The sequence below is a fragment of the Pangasianodon hypophthalmus genome, chromosome 7, assembly GCF_027358585.1.
Source record: "Pangasianodon hypophthalmus isolate fPanHyp1 chromosome 7, fPanHyp1.pri, whole genome shotgun sequence".
NCBI lineage: Eukaryota > Metazoa > Chordata > Actinopteri > Siluriformes > Pangasiidae > Pangasianodon > Pangasianodon hypophthalmus.
In genome coordinates this window covers 18605475-18623871 of record NC_069716.1, presented here as the reverse complement: position 1 = coordinate 18623871, position 18397 = coordinate 18605475, and the positions used below count along the sequence as shown (strand labels likewise).

General features: G+C 36.8%; 2 protein-coding genes across 3 annotated transcripts in view; both read left to right on the top strand.

Annotated features, from left to right (window-relative positions):
• Positions 1-504: 504 nt before the first annotated feature.
• Positions 505-10550, top strand: cenpu (centromere protein U). The gene is made up of 12 exons (XM_026918105.3): positions 505-677; positions 2105-2207; positions 2328-2589; positions 2731-2791; positions 2931-3044; positions 4379-4496; positions 6899-7001; positions 7166-7244; positions 7382-7429; positions 7624-7685; positions 7855-8011; positions 8389-10550. Exons 1-12 carry the CDS (start codon positions 630-632, stop codon positions 8524-8526), a joined length of 1293 nt encoding a protein of 430 aa, XP_026773906.3. The 5' UTR covers positions 505-629; the 3' UTR covers positions 8527-10550.
• Positions 10551-11802: 1252 nt separating this feature from the next.
• Positions 11803-18397, top strand: part of casp3b (caspase 3, apoptosis-related cysteine peptidase b) — an 11283-nt gene continuing 4688 nt past the window's right edge. Inside the window, exons 1-7 of one of the 2 annotated variants that reach the window (XM_026918106.3) lie at positions 11803-11959; positions 12833-12923; positions 13498-13628; positions 13720-13848; positions 14078-14253; positions 15664-15781; positions 18015-18397. The exon at positions 18015-18397 is cut by the window's right edge and continues 2182 nt beyond it. In XM_026918106.3, the coding sequence (XP_026773907.1) occupies positions 12850-12923; positions 13498-13628; positions 13720-13848; positions 14078-14253; positions 15664-15781; positions 18015-18244 (858 nt within the window). In that variant the 5' untranslated portion in view covers positions 11803-11959; positions 12833-12849 and the 3' untranslated portion in view covers positions 18245-18397. The remainder of the gene's footprint in view (positions 11960-12832; positions 12924-13497; positions 13629-13719; positions 13849-14077; positions 14254-15663; positions 15782-18014) is intronic. The other variant, XM_026918108.3, reaches the window with a different exon arrangement.

Genomic DNA, 18397 nt, shown 5'->3' with positions numbered 1-18397 from the left:
CATTGTTTTAATGACACATTCAGTTTCATACTTCAGTGTCGAAAATAATACACAAGAAAAAAACATTTGGTGTTAACTGAAACACTACAGATAAGAGTATGGGCTGTGGTACTGAAAAACTATTATGAACAGCTCGTTAAAATATGCACTGTGATTCTCATACTGTTTATGGAAATACTCGGTTACCCACAGAAATTGTCGGCGTGCTTTGCTTTGTGCATCAGCAGGTGGCAACAGTCAGCTGTGTGTAGTTTTGCGCAGGCATAAGAGAAGAAATACCGGCGCGAACCATTTTTTAAATAGAGGGGTGCTGTCTTTATCGTATAAGATTTTTAAAACTTGTAACACTTAAATTTCACAAACAGTAATTGACTGATATTTATAAGTGTTTTATAATGTATATTTACGTGTATCCACATGAATGTATTTTGAATAACATGTTTTATTCAATCAGTTCTTTACATCTCCCCTCTATACAATTATGGTATTAACAAAAATAGTCTAAACACATCGCGGGAAATATTTGCGGAAGTCAGGAAAGTCAACTGCTGATGGCTAACGGAAGAAGTTCACAACATTAACAGCACGCTCATGTTTTGTGGTGATTTGACTCTTATTCAGCAGTGAAGATGAGTCGCGTGACAAGATTGTTGAAAGCTCTTCAAAATGAAGCCAAGGTTGATAGATTTTGGTTGAATAACATGTCGAAACTAGGCAACAAAAAACGCTAATGGTTTTGTTTAATCCTTGTTTATACCACAGCGGTGTTGAATTCTCGATTCTGATTGGTCAGAAGGTGTCGATTAATGTTTAAGTGTTGTGTGAAAGTAGTTCCGGCTGTAATTCATATCACAGGTTTATATTAATGCGCTCTTTCTGAAGCCTTAATGTTTCTATAGTAACAACCCATTCACAGGGACATGTAAGGCGGATGTACTTTATTAATTTAAACTGTTTTTCTGTAAAGAGACGTTTATTTAACACTTATGGAGGGAGTCTCAGGTGGCAGCACTTTGTAACAGGCTGAGGTGAAGCTGTTCCTTTATATTTTCTGTCTTGGGACAGTCTTCAGAACTTTTTTCTGAGCCCTGACTTTGAGAGTTGGGGACGTGTCAATTACAAAACGTCATTAATGTCACGCCTACAGCAGATGAGAAGATTTAAGTGGTCATTTTGCATGTTAAAGTAAACTTCTTGTCACTGATGATACAAAAAGATGATGTTTTCTCATGGCATTTTTTCTGACAAAAACCACTTGAACACACAACACATCGTAATCATGACCTTCGAACATGTACACACACACACTTCCAAGGAGGATGGCAAGGCAGTAAAGGGAATTGAATTTGTGTTTTGTGGTTTTTCAGTAACAAGCTTTTTTTTTTGTTTGTTTTGTAATGTTATTCACTTGACAAGAGAGAAAACAAGAGGCTGGTGATGGAGCAACTGTGTATAGCTGCTATTACATAAATCACAGGTTCCTGGTGGTCCTGTGGTACCCACTGTCCTGCACATTTTAGTGTTTTTCCTGCTCTAACACATACACACACACACACAGGAAGATCTGTAGATCTGTTAATTAGTGGATTAATTGGCTGTTCACACTAAAAAGTGAAGGGCATGAGGTACTCCAGGACCAAGCTTGGGAACCTGTAACGTAAGCGATACCAGGAACTAACTTCTCCTGTGAACATGCCAATACATTAACTGTAACTATAAATGGTTAAATGCAGTGTTATTCATTAGTATATAACAAGTTTGAAAATCACTGTGGTATAAGAGCAATAAAACATTTTGGGATGTGCTGTTATTGGCAAATAGTCAAGTTCACTGTGACTCTGCTTCACAGTAACTCTGCTTCACGTCGGGCCGCATCACACCATCCTGTCACTGATTATTTTCCTATAACAGCAACCCCCCCAACCCCCCCCCCCCCCCCCCCCCCCAAGTGTTTCCTTCTTTATTATAAAGTATTGTAATTTGCGCTTTCTCACTCACATAGCTACACATTACTACTACAGACAGCTACTTATGTCTGACCTTATTTGATTAGTTACTGTTCTATATGACTTGCCTAACTTGCTTATATCCTGCACATTTCCAGAGTGGAAGTGAGAAACAGAACGATTTGCAGTCGGTAGAAAGTCTGGACGTGTCCTCAATAGAGAAAGCTAGCTTCCTTCAAGGAGAGGAGTATTCATCCCATGGCATGTACATCATTCATACAATGAGCAACCTCCTTAAAAAATGCACTAGTTAGAACATGACAAAACCTGTCGGTCAAATCATCTCGTATTTCTTGTTACGTTTGTGTTTGGTTTGTTCAGGTAACCCTCTACACAGCACTGCTCTGGAAGACGAGAGCAGACCCGAACCTGACCGTCGACACAAGGCCACAGCAGGGAAACAGACAGGTGAAGGAAGAGGGAATGAGGTCCAGGGTGTGACACAGACTCCAAACAGACCAGCCCGTGCTGCAAAAAATCTGAAAGCACAACGGAAAAGTGATGTGCAGGCACAGAAGAAGAGCTCCATATCGAGAGGGAGTCAAAAGCCACCAGAGCAGATAGACCATGCACCAAAATCTCAGTATTTAAAAAAAATTTTCCTTTATTTTATATTCTTGACATGTTTGTCACCATCCTAGCTTGCTCTGATTACTAATACCTTTATCAATCATAACCAATTTATTGACTGTATTGTGTATGGATGTGTGTTATTTATCCTCAGACGTCCGCAGACCATCTCGGAGAGCAGAAAGAACGAAGGCAAGAAAAGAGCACAGTCTAAGGTCTCTGAGACATCTATATCTGATGTTACTTTTCTTTAGTCTTTTACTTGTGTATATTTTTGTATTTTGTTGTCATTACTTTGGTCTGTTAACTGCGACTATCAGCATAAAAATAAGTAATGTTGTTGTGTCTACTCAGCGACCAAGTAGTGGAGTTTCAGCCACTGACACGTCACCTGACGCAGCTCATGCGGAAAGCCACAGACGGCCATCTTTGTCCTCAGAGGACTTGACTGATGAAGATGAAAGCTTTGTAAGTTCTTCTGTTTGCAAGTATTTTCTGGTATAGTTCCTCTTTTTAAGTAGAGACACTACTTAGCCTTTTATTTTAAATGACATTCAGCACTAGAAAAGCATAGAAAATGTTCCACGTGCTGCTACAGTCAACCCTTTTGCTTGTTTTTTAAAACAAGCCTGTCTGTGTGACAGATGTAGCAGCATTTTCCAGACTTTATTCAGATTCAAATTAATTAGAAATCGCTATTATTTTTATGACCCCAATTCCCTTATGAGCTCCAGATCCATCTCGACCCTAACCAGGATACGTGGTTACTGAAAATGAGCGAGTGAGTTATTTCCCTTATGAGTGCGCATTATTTGAGAATTCAGTTGCAAAACATTTACTTACAGTTGCATCTTTTATGTATAGCAATGTACAATGGCTGCCAAAATTCAAGTGCAAATGCAAAGCCTATTTGACATTTAATTGTCAATGTCTAAACTGGTTTGATTGATTACCGTGCTTTTGATATTCTCATTATCTCACTACAGTTAATATTTCATTTACTCTAGTAATATTTCTACTCATATACCATTTTACTTGTCAGTTCCCAGCATTGTAATTATAACCACATGTATGCATAAATGAATGTGCAGAAAAAAAGAAAAATAAAGCTTATCTGATTTGTTTACAAAAAAAATTTATTTAAACATCCAAACCTCTAAACATCAGAAGTAGCTCAAATGCAGATCTGGGAACACTGAAAAGAACACAGGACTGTCTGCTGTGTGTGCTTTTTAGTCAGATGTGTGTGCTTTTTAGTCATTTTCTATGAAACATGTCATATCCCTACAAAGACCCACCCACAAGGTTGGATTAACAAGGCTACCTTGTTGACGGGGAAAATGCAAACACAAACAGGACTGGAAAGCCTTAAGCCAAATTGGAGCATGAGGATAGGAATATCAAATGGAAGGTTTGCTAATATCTTTTTAATATGGCAAAATAATATGTGTTTAGACGTTGAAAATGAAATAACAAATAGACTTCACATCTGCGTGTTATTTTGACAACCATTGTATCCTATTGTGCAAAAATGCAAATATATTTTGCCATTGAATTTGTGTTGAATTTTATGTTTCAGATAATGCAGACTTTTAAGGGAAATGCGATCACAGCATACATGTTTAACTTAGCAGTTGAATTTGAATAAATCAACAAAATGTTGCAGTAGACAGAGGTTTTGAAAGGTCTTTTAAGATAATAAAATATGACCTCTGTTTTTGCGCATTAAATCAGTGGTGTTCCTTGCTTTTATTTGAGCTTAAACCTTGTATGCATAATCATTTTTGACTATTTGATTGCAGCACCCGAGCATTGAGAGACATATGGCATCCGGCAAGAGTCTCCTGAGGCCAGGGTCATCGTCCAGTCAGCCACAGAGAGGTCAGAAACAGAAGAGGAAATCATCATCTGGATCCTCAGGTAAAATGATTTAACCCTACACACTCACAGCTGAAGTGGAGCCACTCTGTGTTTATAATTCATAACGAGAAAGTGATAACTACTGACAATATTTTTATGGAAAAAAGGTAATTCTCAAAAATATATTTTAGTAAAGATTGTGGGGAGAATTTTGTGCTTTTTGTTCAGTATAAAGACATTCCAGGAAATGGTCTTTTCTCTTGTCTCCTGAGTTTAAAATGCAGAACAGTAAAATATAAAGGATTTTGTAAAGGGCCTGTCAGAGAAGTGAGACTTCCAGTAGTTTTAGGTAAGTTATTGAGTTCCAATACAGCTACAGCTTACATACATGTTATGGTTATGTGACCTACTAATGATTAAGCCCTACACCAAGCACTTATAATAAAGAACATATAGTGTATTAAAATGAGGGGTATTTAATAGGTATGGAATTTTGAAGTTTGAATTTTTGATTTATTCAGAGATCACTTATCCCATGTGAACTGATCATAATTACTACAGACATCATCTGGCAACATTACTTAACAATCATATGTCTGGAAATCTTATCCCACTGAAATAAGAACAACTAGGGGATATTAACTGTTTGGTTTTTTTTAATCTGTTACATATATACAAGCATGTACAAAGAGACCTTACAGGATTTCATAATATTAAATTGTTTTTTCATTTTCACAGTTGGCTTGTGTGTTTTTAAATGGTTGAGTAATACCAGGATATTTTTAGATTACGTTATCTTACCATGGAAATTTCAGGCAGGTTGGGTCTTCTAAATCAATGTTTACTGCTTTCCACACAGTTTATTGTTCACAACAGTTTTTATCTGCAGGCTATCAGGCTCCTATAGACAGCTCAAGCACATTCCCATTGTCATACCTTTCATTTTTTTTCTACTGACACTTGGTTACTTTACTCATGGCCACTTTACACCAACTTTAGTGCAATACTTTTACTTCTTTCTTTCCCCATTATGTGTATAAAGAATGCATTTGACAAAAGAAGAACGTATTGAAATCATTCTCATGGCTGGATCAGGAAGCTGTCGCAAGGTTACGATGGACTTTAACAGGAAACATGGCAAGCACATCACACACGACACTGTTGCCAAACTTATTAACAAATTCAAAAAAGATTAGAAGTGTTGTGAGCCAACCGAGAAGTGGACGTCCACGAGCATCCACTGATGAAGGCACAACCGACATGGTGCTGGTGTACATAGTCCCCTGTGTATGGAGACTTCTGAGACACCCCAAAAGTATTGTACTTTGTTTATTGTGTTAGAGTGTACTTTTTTTGATCACTTGCCTATAAGTTGTTGTGTCCTGTGTGTGTTTGTGTGTGTCTTTAGAGACCATGTCTGAGCCCGTGAGACTCTTGTGCAACTTAATTTGCTTAAAAAAATTCTGGGGAAAAATACCCAGCATCCCGAAGAAACAGATTTTGAAAGTGTAAACTGTTTGCTTTGTACAGTGACATTGTTTGATGAATAACACTAAAAAAAGTTGCCACTGGCACTGTGTGTATTCTATTTTTATTAATTTATTTAACAAAATGGAGGAAAATCAGATTTAAGAAGCTAGTGTGGTTTGAAAAAGCTTGTGAATAATGCTTGTTAGATTAGGTTTGTGTTCTATCTGTTGATAGCGTTGTGAGTTTGAAAATAGCACCATAGGTATGATTCTAATGATTCTATACACATTTTGCACTTGAAGCTCCTACAACTTGGATTCAAGATTGTTTATTGCCACACATCCATGTTGGCATAATTTAGTTTCGGTACAGCATTAGAGAGCAAAATATTTAAAAAAAACAACAATTGACTACAAACATTACAGTGCAGAACAGACAATAAATACAAAAAGTCAGTAGATTACAAATGGAGTAGTAGATAATAGAGACACGTCGTTGTATGACGTCAAATAATGTTGGCAAAGCAGAGTGAAGATGTTCAAAAGGCACAAGCTCTGCTTACATCAAAAACTAATGACAGTACTGATAAAACTGATTTTATCAGTTTTTATTTTTATCAGTTTGGTAAAACTGATTTTATCAGTTTTTATTTGAACAGTTGGACGTTAGAGTTGTGGTTGAGGTCAGGGATCTGTGCAGGCCTTTCGAGTTCTTCCACACCAGCCTTAGCAAACCATGTCTTTATTTTACAGCTGCAGTGCGTACTTCCCGTCACTATGGTGATTGATCATTATCTGAAATGAGTCCAGTAATGATGACATCATCAGAATGTTTGAAAATCTTGTCTGAGTTGTTTTGAATGGTGTGTCCATTTGTGAATAAAGAACACACCCATGGAGAATGCATACTGATTGTCACGACTTGAGATGATGTGTTGTTTAGCTTGACCACCTATGATATTAGGATGGACACATCCTTTCTTTCTGTTACAGACAGTGGTAATCCCAGTAAGAAGCAGAAACCTGGAGGTGGGAGAAATCCAACTGATCTTGATGTTGTTCTTGAGGCGTTCCAGGAATTTGTCATGCAGTATAAGTAAGCCTTCATTGTCACTTTATTTTTTTATTATAATATTTGCCTATAAGATATTTTTAATGCACCATTGTTTAAGAATTGCTTTTATAATTATACAGTGTTTACTATTGTAATAATGAACTATTATTTTGATATATTAAGTTGATGATGATGATTTTGTGCAGGGAGACAGTGAGCTCTGAGGTTGTTAAAAAAGCCATAAATGCACTTTCTCACTCATTTGAGGAGCAGCTCACTGAGAAGGTGAGTCTTTCTGAATATTTATCTATACAGAAACATTTGTGTATCTGAAATAGCAGTTGATGCAGAGATGGCATATTCTGTTAGAGCAAAGTATATGCATAGCTCTCAGCTAATGCTAACAAACGTCTGTGTTCCAGATCACTGCAGCTAAGGAGTTCAGCGGTGTAAAGCGTGAAGCTGTAAAGGTAGTTATGCTTGCCCCATAGTGTTCAGTTGTGTCCTGCTGTATCATTTCCAGACAGTCATTTACATGAGATAGTTGTACTTATTGGTCAGTTGCTTCAGGAAATCATTTCTCAGCAGCTATCCAATGAACAAACTCCTTCAAATGTATTTCCTAGAAATTAATTTATCTCTTTTCTGTTTTTAATGGGCTCAGCTTAATAGAGCCCTAAACCAGAAGAAGACTAGACTTTTGGAGGCCAAGAATGAACTCATCAAGTAAGCAATATACACTAAAATGAGAAGATTTACTGTTGTGCTTCCTTGGAGTATTTAGGAACAGAGTTTGAGAGCTTTATTAGCTTTTTTTTTTTTCCCTCACATGTAATGGAGTAAATTTTCCTGGTTGGCTAAGTCTGGGTTTTTGTCTTTACTGTGGCTCTGTCAGGAGTAAGGCTGAGGTGAGGAAGCTTGAGAAAGAGCACAGTGAGTTGGAGCGGAGGTGCACGGCTTTAAAACAGGGCACTACCTTTCTTAACAACCTGAAAGTGCTGAACAGGAGATACATGCAACATCGCAGCACTCACACTAATGAACCAGAAACGGTGAGAAACTATAACCAGTTCATCAGACTTGTTTTGTGGAGTTCCTTGAGAATTACTTGAGAATTAGAGAATTACTTGAGAATTTCTTATTGTCAAAGGTCTCCAACTCAGTCCTTGAAGACTTTCAGCTTGTCTTGGTCTTTAGGTGTTAAAAAAAGAACGAAATTCTGATTGTCTGAGTACTTGAGGACTGGGTTGCGCTGGCAGCTCTTGATCTAGCCATGAATCTGAAAAAGTTCTTAGCGGTTTTTGTTTATTTATTTTTAGCTAAAAATACTGTGTCGTCTGCCATCGGCTGGCAGATTTGTTCAATCTGTCAGAATAAGAAGGTCTTTCCAGTATTACAAATTCTTATCTGTTTTTTCTCTTTCTGACAGTATGGACCATCCTGCATGCCAGCTATGCTTCTGGAGGCCAGGAGCATCACAGGGACAGAAAGCCAGTTAAAGAATATTAATGACAAGCTGCAGCAGGTCTTAGAGGAAAATGCTCAGAAAGAGCATTGCATGCAGTGAATCACAAATCAAGTGAAAACAAGTGAATTTCAGAATTTTGAAATTGTTCTTTTTAGGAAGAGGAATTCAGCTGTATAATAATTGTGTCTTAAAATGAATTGAAAAAAAGATAATGATAAGTTTGTCAAATATGCATTAGGCTTGTTTGATATTGATTTACCATTAAAAATTGCGATAAACAATTAAGTCATCCAGAAACAATAGCCTATAAATAAGACAGGAATACAAGCATATCCTCCAGGTTTAAGGAGCATAGGGGAGGGCATAATAATAATATCATCATCTGTGCAGTCGGGAGCTGCTTTCCAGCAACGGTGATCACAAAAAACTTAGCTGGCAGTGTTGGTGGACCTACAGGAAATGGCTACAGGAAATTCTTGAAATGGCTGGCAGTTTGATGAAAAAAAAATTGTACTGGTATTTACACTCATTGTCCACTTTAATAGGAGTACATGTACTCATTTATTCCGTTATCTAATCAGCCAATTATGTGGCAACAGCACAATGCATAAAATCATGCAGATACACGTTAAGAGTTACACGTTCATGTTCACATCAAACATCGGAATGGAGAAACAGTGTGATCTCTGTGACTTTGGTCGTGGCATGGTTATTGCTACCAGATGGGCAAGTTTGAGTGTTTCAGAAACTGCTGATCTCTTGGGATGTTCCACACATAACAGTCTCTAGAATTTACACAGAATGGTGCGAAAAAACAAAAAAACATCGAGTGAGCTACAGTTCTGTGGGTGGAAATGCCTTGTTGAATAGAGAGGTCAGAGGTGAATGACCTGACTGGTCTGAGCTAGCAGGAGGTCTATAGTAACTTAGATACAGTAAGCACTCTTTACAACCATGGTGAGCAGAAATGCATCTCAAAACACATAACACTTCAAACCTTGAGGTGGATGGACTACAACAGCAGATGATGACGTCAGGTTCCACTTCTGTCAGCCATGAACAAGAGTCTGAGGCTATCATGGACAAAGGCACACCCAAACTGGACAGTTGAAGACTGTTAAAAGACCGGGTGATTTGTTTTCTAATGTTAATCTGTCCAGTTTGGGTGAGTCTGTGCCCATGATAGCCTCTGATTCCTGTTATTGGCTGATATGAGTGGAACCCAGTGTGGTCTTCTGCTGTTCAAGGTTTGTTCATGCTGTTTTGTGCATGCTGAGATGCCTTTCTGCACACCACGGTTGTAAAGAGTGATTACATGAGTTACTATATCCTTCCTGGCAGCGCGAACCAATCTGGCCATTCTCTTCTGACCTATCTTATCAACAAGGCGTTTCCGCACACAGAACTGCTGCTCACTCAGTGTTTTTTGTTTTCACACCATTCTGTGTAAACTCTAGAGACTGTTCCGTGTGAAAATCCCAGGAGATCAGCAGTTTCTGAAATTCTCAAACCAGCAACCATGCCATGGTTACAGTCACAGAGATCAAACTCTTTCTTCATTCTGATGTTTGATGTGAACATTAACTGAAGCTCTTAACGTGTATCTACATGATTTTATGCATTGTGCTGCTGCCACCTGATTGGCTGATTACATAACGGCATAAATAAGCAGGTGTACAGGTGTATTAAAGTGGCCAGTGAGTGTATTTTAATATGTGTTTTTTTTTAACTGGGTCATATTGAAATATAGCAATTTCCACTGCAGGGCCAAACCCAAGGTGTGGCCTACTGACACTTTAACAGAATAAAATGTGGTTAGTGGTTAAAACCAAATACCAGAGTGGGTAAACCCTACTGTTTTGCATAGATGATCAGTGAATGCTGAAACCGTCTCTTGTGGAAATTGCAGTGCAGTTTGTTTAGTTTGTTACTCAGCACACAAGCTGCATGACAAATCATACGAGTTTGCTTGTTTCTTTTGAGTTGTTCAGCTGTTCTATAAACTCATACAGAAAGAGAAAGCCATGTCTGTTAATGATTAGTGTATGTGATGGTTAATACATGTATATAGATTAATTACTATGTTTTGTAATGTCATTGCCATAAAAAACACTTTGGCCTTTTTTGTTTGTCAGGTGTTTTTACTGATTTTTCTTGAATGTGTTTGTGTTATGTTTGTTTGTATTGTATTTTTCTTGATAGCTAGACTTTAAACAAATTTAAGAAATGACTGCAAATAATCAAACAGAACTTTATACAATAGTGTGTAAAACTGTTTTACACACTACTAAACTACCCACTGCTGCAGCTCCAAGCAAAATTTCCCACCGGTGTCAGTATAGTTTGAGATGTCAATCATGTTCATTACCATTTCAGTGATTGGCAGTTGGGTACAAGGTTGCGCCCCTATGAAAGATCTAATCATCATTTGGAGAAGCAGAGTGTACTGTCCAATAAATGTTGAGAATTTTTTTTTTTTCCTCTATGCAAAAACCCACCCTCCCAAACTCCCATTCACCCCCCAGAGACACACAACATTATGTCAGGGCTTAAAATGACATATTAAAATGACACACAGGGCACAAGAGCATATGTAAAAGCAATGAGCGTTAATCTTTGCTCCCATTAAAACACATTATAGTTGAATCTGCCATAGAATCCCATAGAATCATGCCTTCTCTGGGTTTTTATCAGCACTGTGCCAATGGTTTCAAAGGAGATTATCATGCAGGCTGTGCTGTCCACCGAAAACAGTGTTAAACGAACAAACGGCGTATTATTGCAGAAGAGATGTTTGACAATTTGATTTGCAAAAATATTGAATCTCACCAAGAGTGATGAATAATAATAGACACTTCGGTAAACATTTCATTGCCACATTTTAAGAAGATTTTGGGAGAAGCCAGGCTTTCCATGCAGCCTTAAAGCAAGTGCCTGTGGTAGAATGAGGAAGTTATCTGTGCTCAAATAGTAGACCTTCCACAGGGAATTTCTGAATAATTAAATTTCCCAGTTATTCCTGTCACAGATATCCATATGCGTTCTCGGGTTTTAAAAGTATGAGCCACGGTCTTCAGCCTCCGTGCCTTGTACTACTACTATTACTAATAGTACTGTTATTACTACCATTTATGAAGTTCCTAAGGGGGAATGGTGATGGAAAAAAGTATAGTACTGCTATTATAATATATAATAATATCCTACATAAAAATATAACAATAACTTATACCATAATTATAGAATAATTAATAAATAAATATTTAAATGTTTATTTATTTATTTATTTATTTATTTATTTATTTAAATAGTATAGTGTTTGCTGCGTGCGCGCGTCAGGACCCCGCAGTGCATGCCGGTCTTCATGGTGATGACGCAATTGACAGCGTAGGCTGGTTGGACAGGAGTGGGCGGAGTTTTAGCTTTTAAGTGAAGGCTCGCGACAGAGGTGAGGTGTTTACTGCAAAAGCTCTAGTAGGAGGGAAGTACACCGGTGTGCGTTATTCTTGTACTTTTCAACTTCGGACAACACCTTGTAAGTTGGCTAATTTCTGTCTTATAAAACTGTAGGCTGTGTTGTGTTAGTCATTGTGTTAGTTTTGGTCGCAGTCACTTTTTCAGCTGTTCTAGTCACAGTGAGAGACTAATCAACGTGCTTGGCATTAGTGATCAGAAAATGGTTCAGGCCTGTACACTAACGTGTGTACTTCTGTCTGTAGACATCTAGGAAGTATTTATAGTAATATCTTCCTCAGAACTTCCACACAGCAACAACAGCAAAAATTATGAAATGAAAATGAAAATAATAATAACAAGAAACAACAACAACAGGTTTTTCCTTTTGTATTTCAAAGAATTTGGATATGTAAAATAGTGTACTCTAAAGGTTTTATATAATTCTATATTTTAAGAGCAGACAAGCCCAAATACAGAGCAGTAAATAACCTTAGCATGAGTTTGGATTTTTAAGATTACTTGATCATCTTGGTTAGGTACAGCAAAAACTAAATGAACTTGAACTTTGGCTCAAAGTTGACTGTGACTCACCGTAGATAAGTGGTGAAACTGAAAAGTGGCCGAAAAGAAACTGAAAGCTGAAAGTCCAGTGAATGGGGAAATAATAATATGATTATTAATTATAAATATCATGCGACCTAGTCATTAGTCATTAAAAATATCTTTAGGGACTTTACATAGGTCACAAAGCATGAACTAACTCAAACAGGGTGATGATTATGACAATCAGCACAATTGTTTTCATGTATGAGTCAATATCAATAAATATATTTGCGTAACAATGATTCCTGCTCACAGATGTTGGTTCTGAGAGCGGGCTGTTTAGCTCAAACATTCCTGAACAGAGAATAGAGAATACTGTCTTTACCAGTATTTTTTTGCACATAAACAGTTGTTCTTCTAGAGGCCATGTCGGGTGTGAATAATGGTGGTGGGGCAGATGGAGGAGACCAAGTGGATGCCAAGAAGATCGACTCCACAAAGTAAAACTTTTTAAGAAATGTTGTAAAATGGTACTACTTATAAAGTAATATAAGTAATAATCTGATTTAATAATTGTGGTGCGATTATTAAATCAGATTATCAAATTTTGATATTACTTTCTGTAGTCTTGTAGTACTGAAGAATAGTTCAGCACTATTTTTAGTCATACTCGCCCAGCTTTATTTTATCTTTTGTCAGCTTTTATCTTTCTTTGATCGAAGTGTCAAATATTGTGCCTGTACCCTTACGCATTGCTTAAGTCTTTTGTTTAACACATCTAAATACACTTTATTATAAATATAAACATAGTTATAAATCTGAGTGAGCATTTTGCTAATTTAATCAACTGTATATATTGAAAAGATTTGCTCATACTTACTGAATATTTTGATGATTTTAGAGATGTAAAAAGCTAACTGAACAGTTGTGGATATTGGAACTATTTGCACAAAAATGTAAAAAAAAAAAAATCCATTGTTTGCTGTTGTAAAATTGGACATTGAAGTCAAATCTGATTTACTCACCTTGTCTTCTTTCACATTTTAATTTCACATCTACATTTACTTCCTTCAGCGTGACTGCCCACAGCGAAACTGTTCGTGCCAAAGGCTACACACTAGCTGATTCAGATGCATACCGTATGGATTACCCCAACCTTGGGAAATGTCTCATCATCAACAACAAGAATTTCGCCAAACATACAGGTAAAAATTAAAACAGGCAACATTTGTTAATTATTTGGTCCATGTGATTAGAGTCTCATATAATTTTCTTTATCATTATTTTTCTTTGGAGGCATGACTGAACGCCATGGAACAGATGTTGATGCCGCAAACGTAATGAAAGCTTTCCGCGAGCTGGGCTTCAAAACTGTGATCCAAAATGACCAAACTGTCTCCCAGATGACACAGCTTTTAAAATCAGGTTTTATGAGCTGATATTCCACATATATCAATCAACATAATTCTAAACCTAAAACACAGATAAGCCATTTTATCCTAAATTGTTTTGACCATCTTAAAACTAACCATCAGTTTTAAAACAGTTGTAGCCATTACGTTCTTTTCTGTCTGGGGTTAACTGTGATTTCCTCAGCTGCTTATGACTATTGAAATGTGTGCTAAAACTGTAATGTTTATTTTCTCTCTTTAAGTTTCCCAAGAGGACCACAGCAAGTCAGCCATGTTTGTGTGTGTGATCCTAAGTCATGGGGATGAAGGAGTGATCTACGGCACTGATGGAGTCATGCAGCTGAAAGAGCTGACTGGACTCTTCCGAGGAGATCGGTGTCTCTCACTAGTTGGCAAACCTAAATTGTTCATCATTCAGGTCTAAATTTAATTTTACGTGACAATATACAAATGTATGCTAAATAGATTTGGTTTCTTTTTTTTTTTTGGCAGCACAAAAACCTGCCATTTTAACAGGGGTGTGTAGACTTTTTATAGCCACAGTAGGGCCTTACCTCATTCTGGTATTACAGCAAAAGTATAATAGACACATTGATATTTCATAATCCAATATAGGACTGAGGTTCAAAAGGGTAATGGGGTCATCTGAATGTATCTAAAAGTTCTTTTGCAGAGGGAAGGTGGTATACTGGCTCATTCATTCATTCATTCATTCATTCATTCATACCCACTTTATCCTTGTCAGGGTTGCAGTGGATCCAAAGCCCATTCTGTGAGCACTGGGCACGAGGCAGGCACCCTGGTTGAGACACCAGTCCATCGCACAACACCATGAACACACATATTAAAACACTTATTCACATCTAGTGGCAATTTAGCATAGCCACTCCACCTACTGCCATGCTTTGGCAAGTGGAAGGAAACCTGAGATGGAACCTAGATGAAACCCACACGGACGCCAGGAAATACAGACTCATTCTTTTTTAAACATGGTCACATTTTAACTGAACTCAGATCATCATAAATCAATGCCAGAACATTATGACTAGTCTGACTAGTCAGATTTAGTGTAATGTCTTCAAACAAAAATGTTTAGCTAGATGTAGAACACTTAACATTTTGTGTTAATATGATGAGTAACATCATGACATTTTTGATGTTAATAATTCATTTGACATATCAGTTTGCTTTAGTCAGCAACAAACATATTTTTCTTTCATCAAAAATGTAAACTAGAATCAGTTTAATGCATAAATGCATTTCTGCACAGCAGTCATTAAATAATTTCAGCTGAAGTAAGGGACAAAGATTACTGAGGGTGGCACATTAGAGTAGTAGTGTTGCTGCCTCACAGCTTCAGGTTCCCGGTTCCATCCTGATCTCCGGTTACTGTCTGTGTGGCGTTTCGCATGTTATTTCTGTGTATGCGTTGTTTTCCTCTGGGTGTATTCCTGCCTCATGCCCAATGTGCCTGGGACAGACTCTGGATCCATAGCAACCTGACCAGAAAGGGCTTAATGAAGATGAGTGAATGAAAGAGTAAATGAAGGGATGAATGAAAGGGAGCTATTTACCTGTGTCTGTTCTTGTCAGTCAGTATGATAACCAGTGACATCCAGTTGCCCATTGATCTGGATCTAACCTATTATTTCACGTCGGGCCTTTGTTGTGTTTTACAGTTTGGTTGTTTGTTGTTTATTTGCTCGTCTCAAGCAAGCGGATCACTAAAGAAACGGAAATACATTTTTTAATGTAGAGTAATAAAATGATTGGATTGAAGTGTCTTATAGTGTTACATTTGCAAAATACCTTCCTGTATTTTGTTCAGGCTTGTCGTGGAACAGATTTGGATCCTGGCATTGAGACAGATAGTGTTAGTGATTCAGAGGGCACACAGAGGATTCCTGTTGAAGCAGACTTCTTGTACGCGTACTCTACTGCTCCAGGTAGGATTCGAGTTTATACTCCAATGTATGCAGCTTCATGGTAATCTGATGGCAGTTGTAAATCTAGTATAATATACAGACTGCAGTACTGGAAAGATGAATTAACAACCTGAACTGTCATTTAAATTTTGGATCTGATTACTTTCACGGTCTAAATCTTTTCATCTTTTCTCACTTTTGCATCAAGCTGACTAACAAGGACGGTGTAATAAACTGGTCCTGTAAAAAACCGGTTGTCACAGATGTTGAGAGATGTCAGATAGCAGTGGTGGAGACGGATTCAAGCACAGATTTTTTTTTTAAATAAAAGACAAACAAAACTAACAAAGGAAGAACAAGAGTTGAGCAAACAATAGCTAGGGAAAGCCTGGAGAGCCATGGTCATGTGATCAGTTGTAGTGAGTGCTGATGGGAAATCCATCAGAAAGTCCAAGGCAGCTGAAACTGGCCATGACATTAAGTATATAATAATAAATGATAATAAAAAAATAATTTTTTTAGTCCATTATTTTGTTCAGGCAAATCATTTGGAATATTTGTTGCTGTAACAGACATCCTAATTTTTATCTATTTATTTATTTATTTATTTATTATTTATTTTATTATGCTTCAATTACAAACAAGCAAACCAGGTACATACTCAAATCACAGAATATGACAACATATAGTCAGCAATAGGTTGAGCAAACCAGTAACAGACAAAGATCATAAAACAAAAGAACAAAAGAAAAATAAATAAAATACATTAAAAACAGTTATAAAGCAAATAAATAGATAAATAAAACAAAAGGGGCTTTTAGATTAGTTTATACACATCCAAAAAAGAAATCAATTTAAGAGCTTTCTTGTTTCTAACCAATTTTAAAGATTTACACAAGAGTTTAACCTCATTCATCCACTGGTTAAAGTTAGGTTTAGTTTTAAACCATCTGCATTTATGAATGAAAAACTTTCCAAAACATAACAAGACATTAATAACAAAATCCAACTCTTTGTCTTCCAGACAAATACCTTACCTAATTATCTTTATCGTGAGGGGTGGGAGTTCAACCTCCCTGGACCACAGCCAGTTCTGTACATCACTCCAAAATGGTTGCACCAAATCACAGCAAAAGAAAACATGCTCTAAATTTTCAATATTTGTATCACAAAAAGCACAAAATCCAAATTAAATTTTAATCTTAAAAATTCATTAGTAGGATAAATCCCATTTAAAATTTCGAAATTCACCTTCTTAGCTTTAGGAGGGAGAGGAAAAGAAATATAATTTTTCCTAATTTTTTTAATTTCCATGATATCAAATTCTTTGAGCAAGTATTCTCTTCTGACAGGGTTAGGATAATAAGCTTGCATAATAAAATTTTTAATGACACTATTTGCAATTTTTTTGTCAGAAAAATTATAACCTTCTAAAGAGAGCTGTCTCAATTCTGGGGAGACTTTGGAGTACAAGATGTCTTCTTTCACCATTAATCTTACAGCAATTGGAATGGCTCTAATCATTCTATTATAAATATTAACCGAACACTGCAGTTGGAATTTTTCACAAAATTCTCCATACAGTAACAAATTTCCATTATCATTCAAGAAGTGGGCCACTGCCCAAATCCCTTTGGATTTCCAATCCTCAAAATACACAGACTTTCTGCCAAACTTTATATATCTATTGTTCCAAACTGGAGTGTTGTGTGGTGTGAAGTTATGTTTGAACAATAGTTTCCAATAGAGCAGCACTTGCTGATGGAAAGCTGAAAGTTTAACTGGTAATGAGGAACACTCAAAATCACACTGAACAGACATCCTAATTAAAGGTCAAACATAGACTAAGATGCTGAAGTACTCAGAGCAGGTGCATACATTTTCGGATTACGTCATATTATGTCTTTTAAGCTTCTGCAGTCAAATAATACTACTACTATTATTATTATTACTAAATGATTGACCATGGATTGTTAAATATTACTACATAACTGAATAAAAAGCCAGGAGTATAAGGGCTTTGTAGCGTTTTGGTTCACTATTTCTCATGTTTCATGATCTAGTGCACTTTTTTTTTACATACAGACATATATACATACATACATACATAAATAAGGACTAAAACGTTAAGCTGTTTCTGGGTCATGTCTTAAAGATGTGAATGTGAACATCACTTATATCCTTAATTTGTCTGAATGGTTTGTGCATTCAGGTCTGTGTGGTGTGTGTTTTAATTCTTATACTCCCCCTACAGGTTATTATGCTTGGAGAAACACAGCCAATGGATCTTGGTTCATAGCCAGTCTATGTGAAATGCTGACTAAGTATGGCCGAGAGCTGGAGATTATGCAGCTTATGACACGCGTCAACCGCAGGGTGGCGTTTGAGTTCCAGTCTTCCTCCAACATTCCTGGTTTCAGTGACAAGAAACAAATACCATGCATTGTGTCCATGCTGACCAAAGAGCTGTACTTTCCAAAGTGATCATTTGAATTGAAATCAGTAAAATTGCATTTAGTATAGGAGTTTTGTTATAGAGTTATGTGGTTGTATGACACTACACATCAGTCTGCAGCAAGAGAATATATATATATATATATATATATATATATATATATATATATATATATATATATA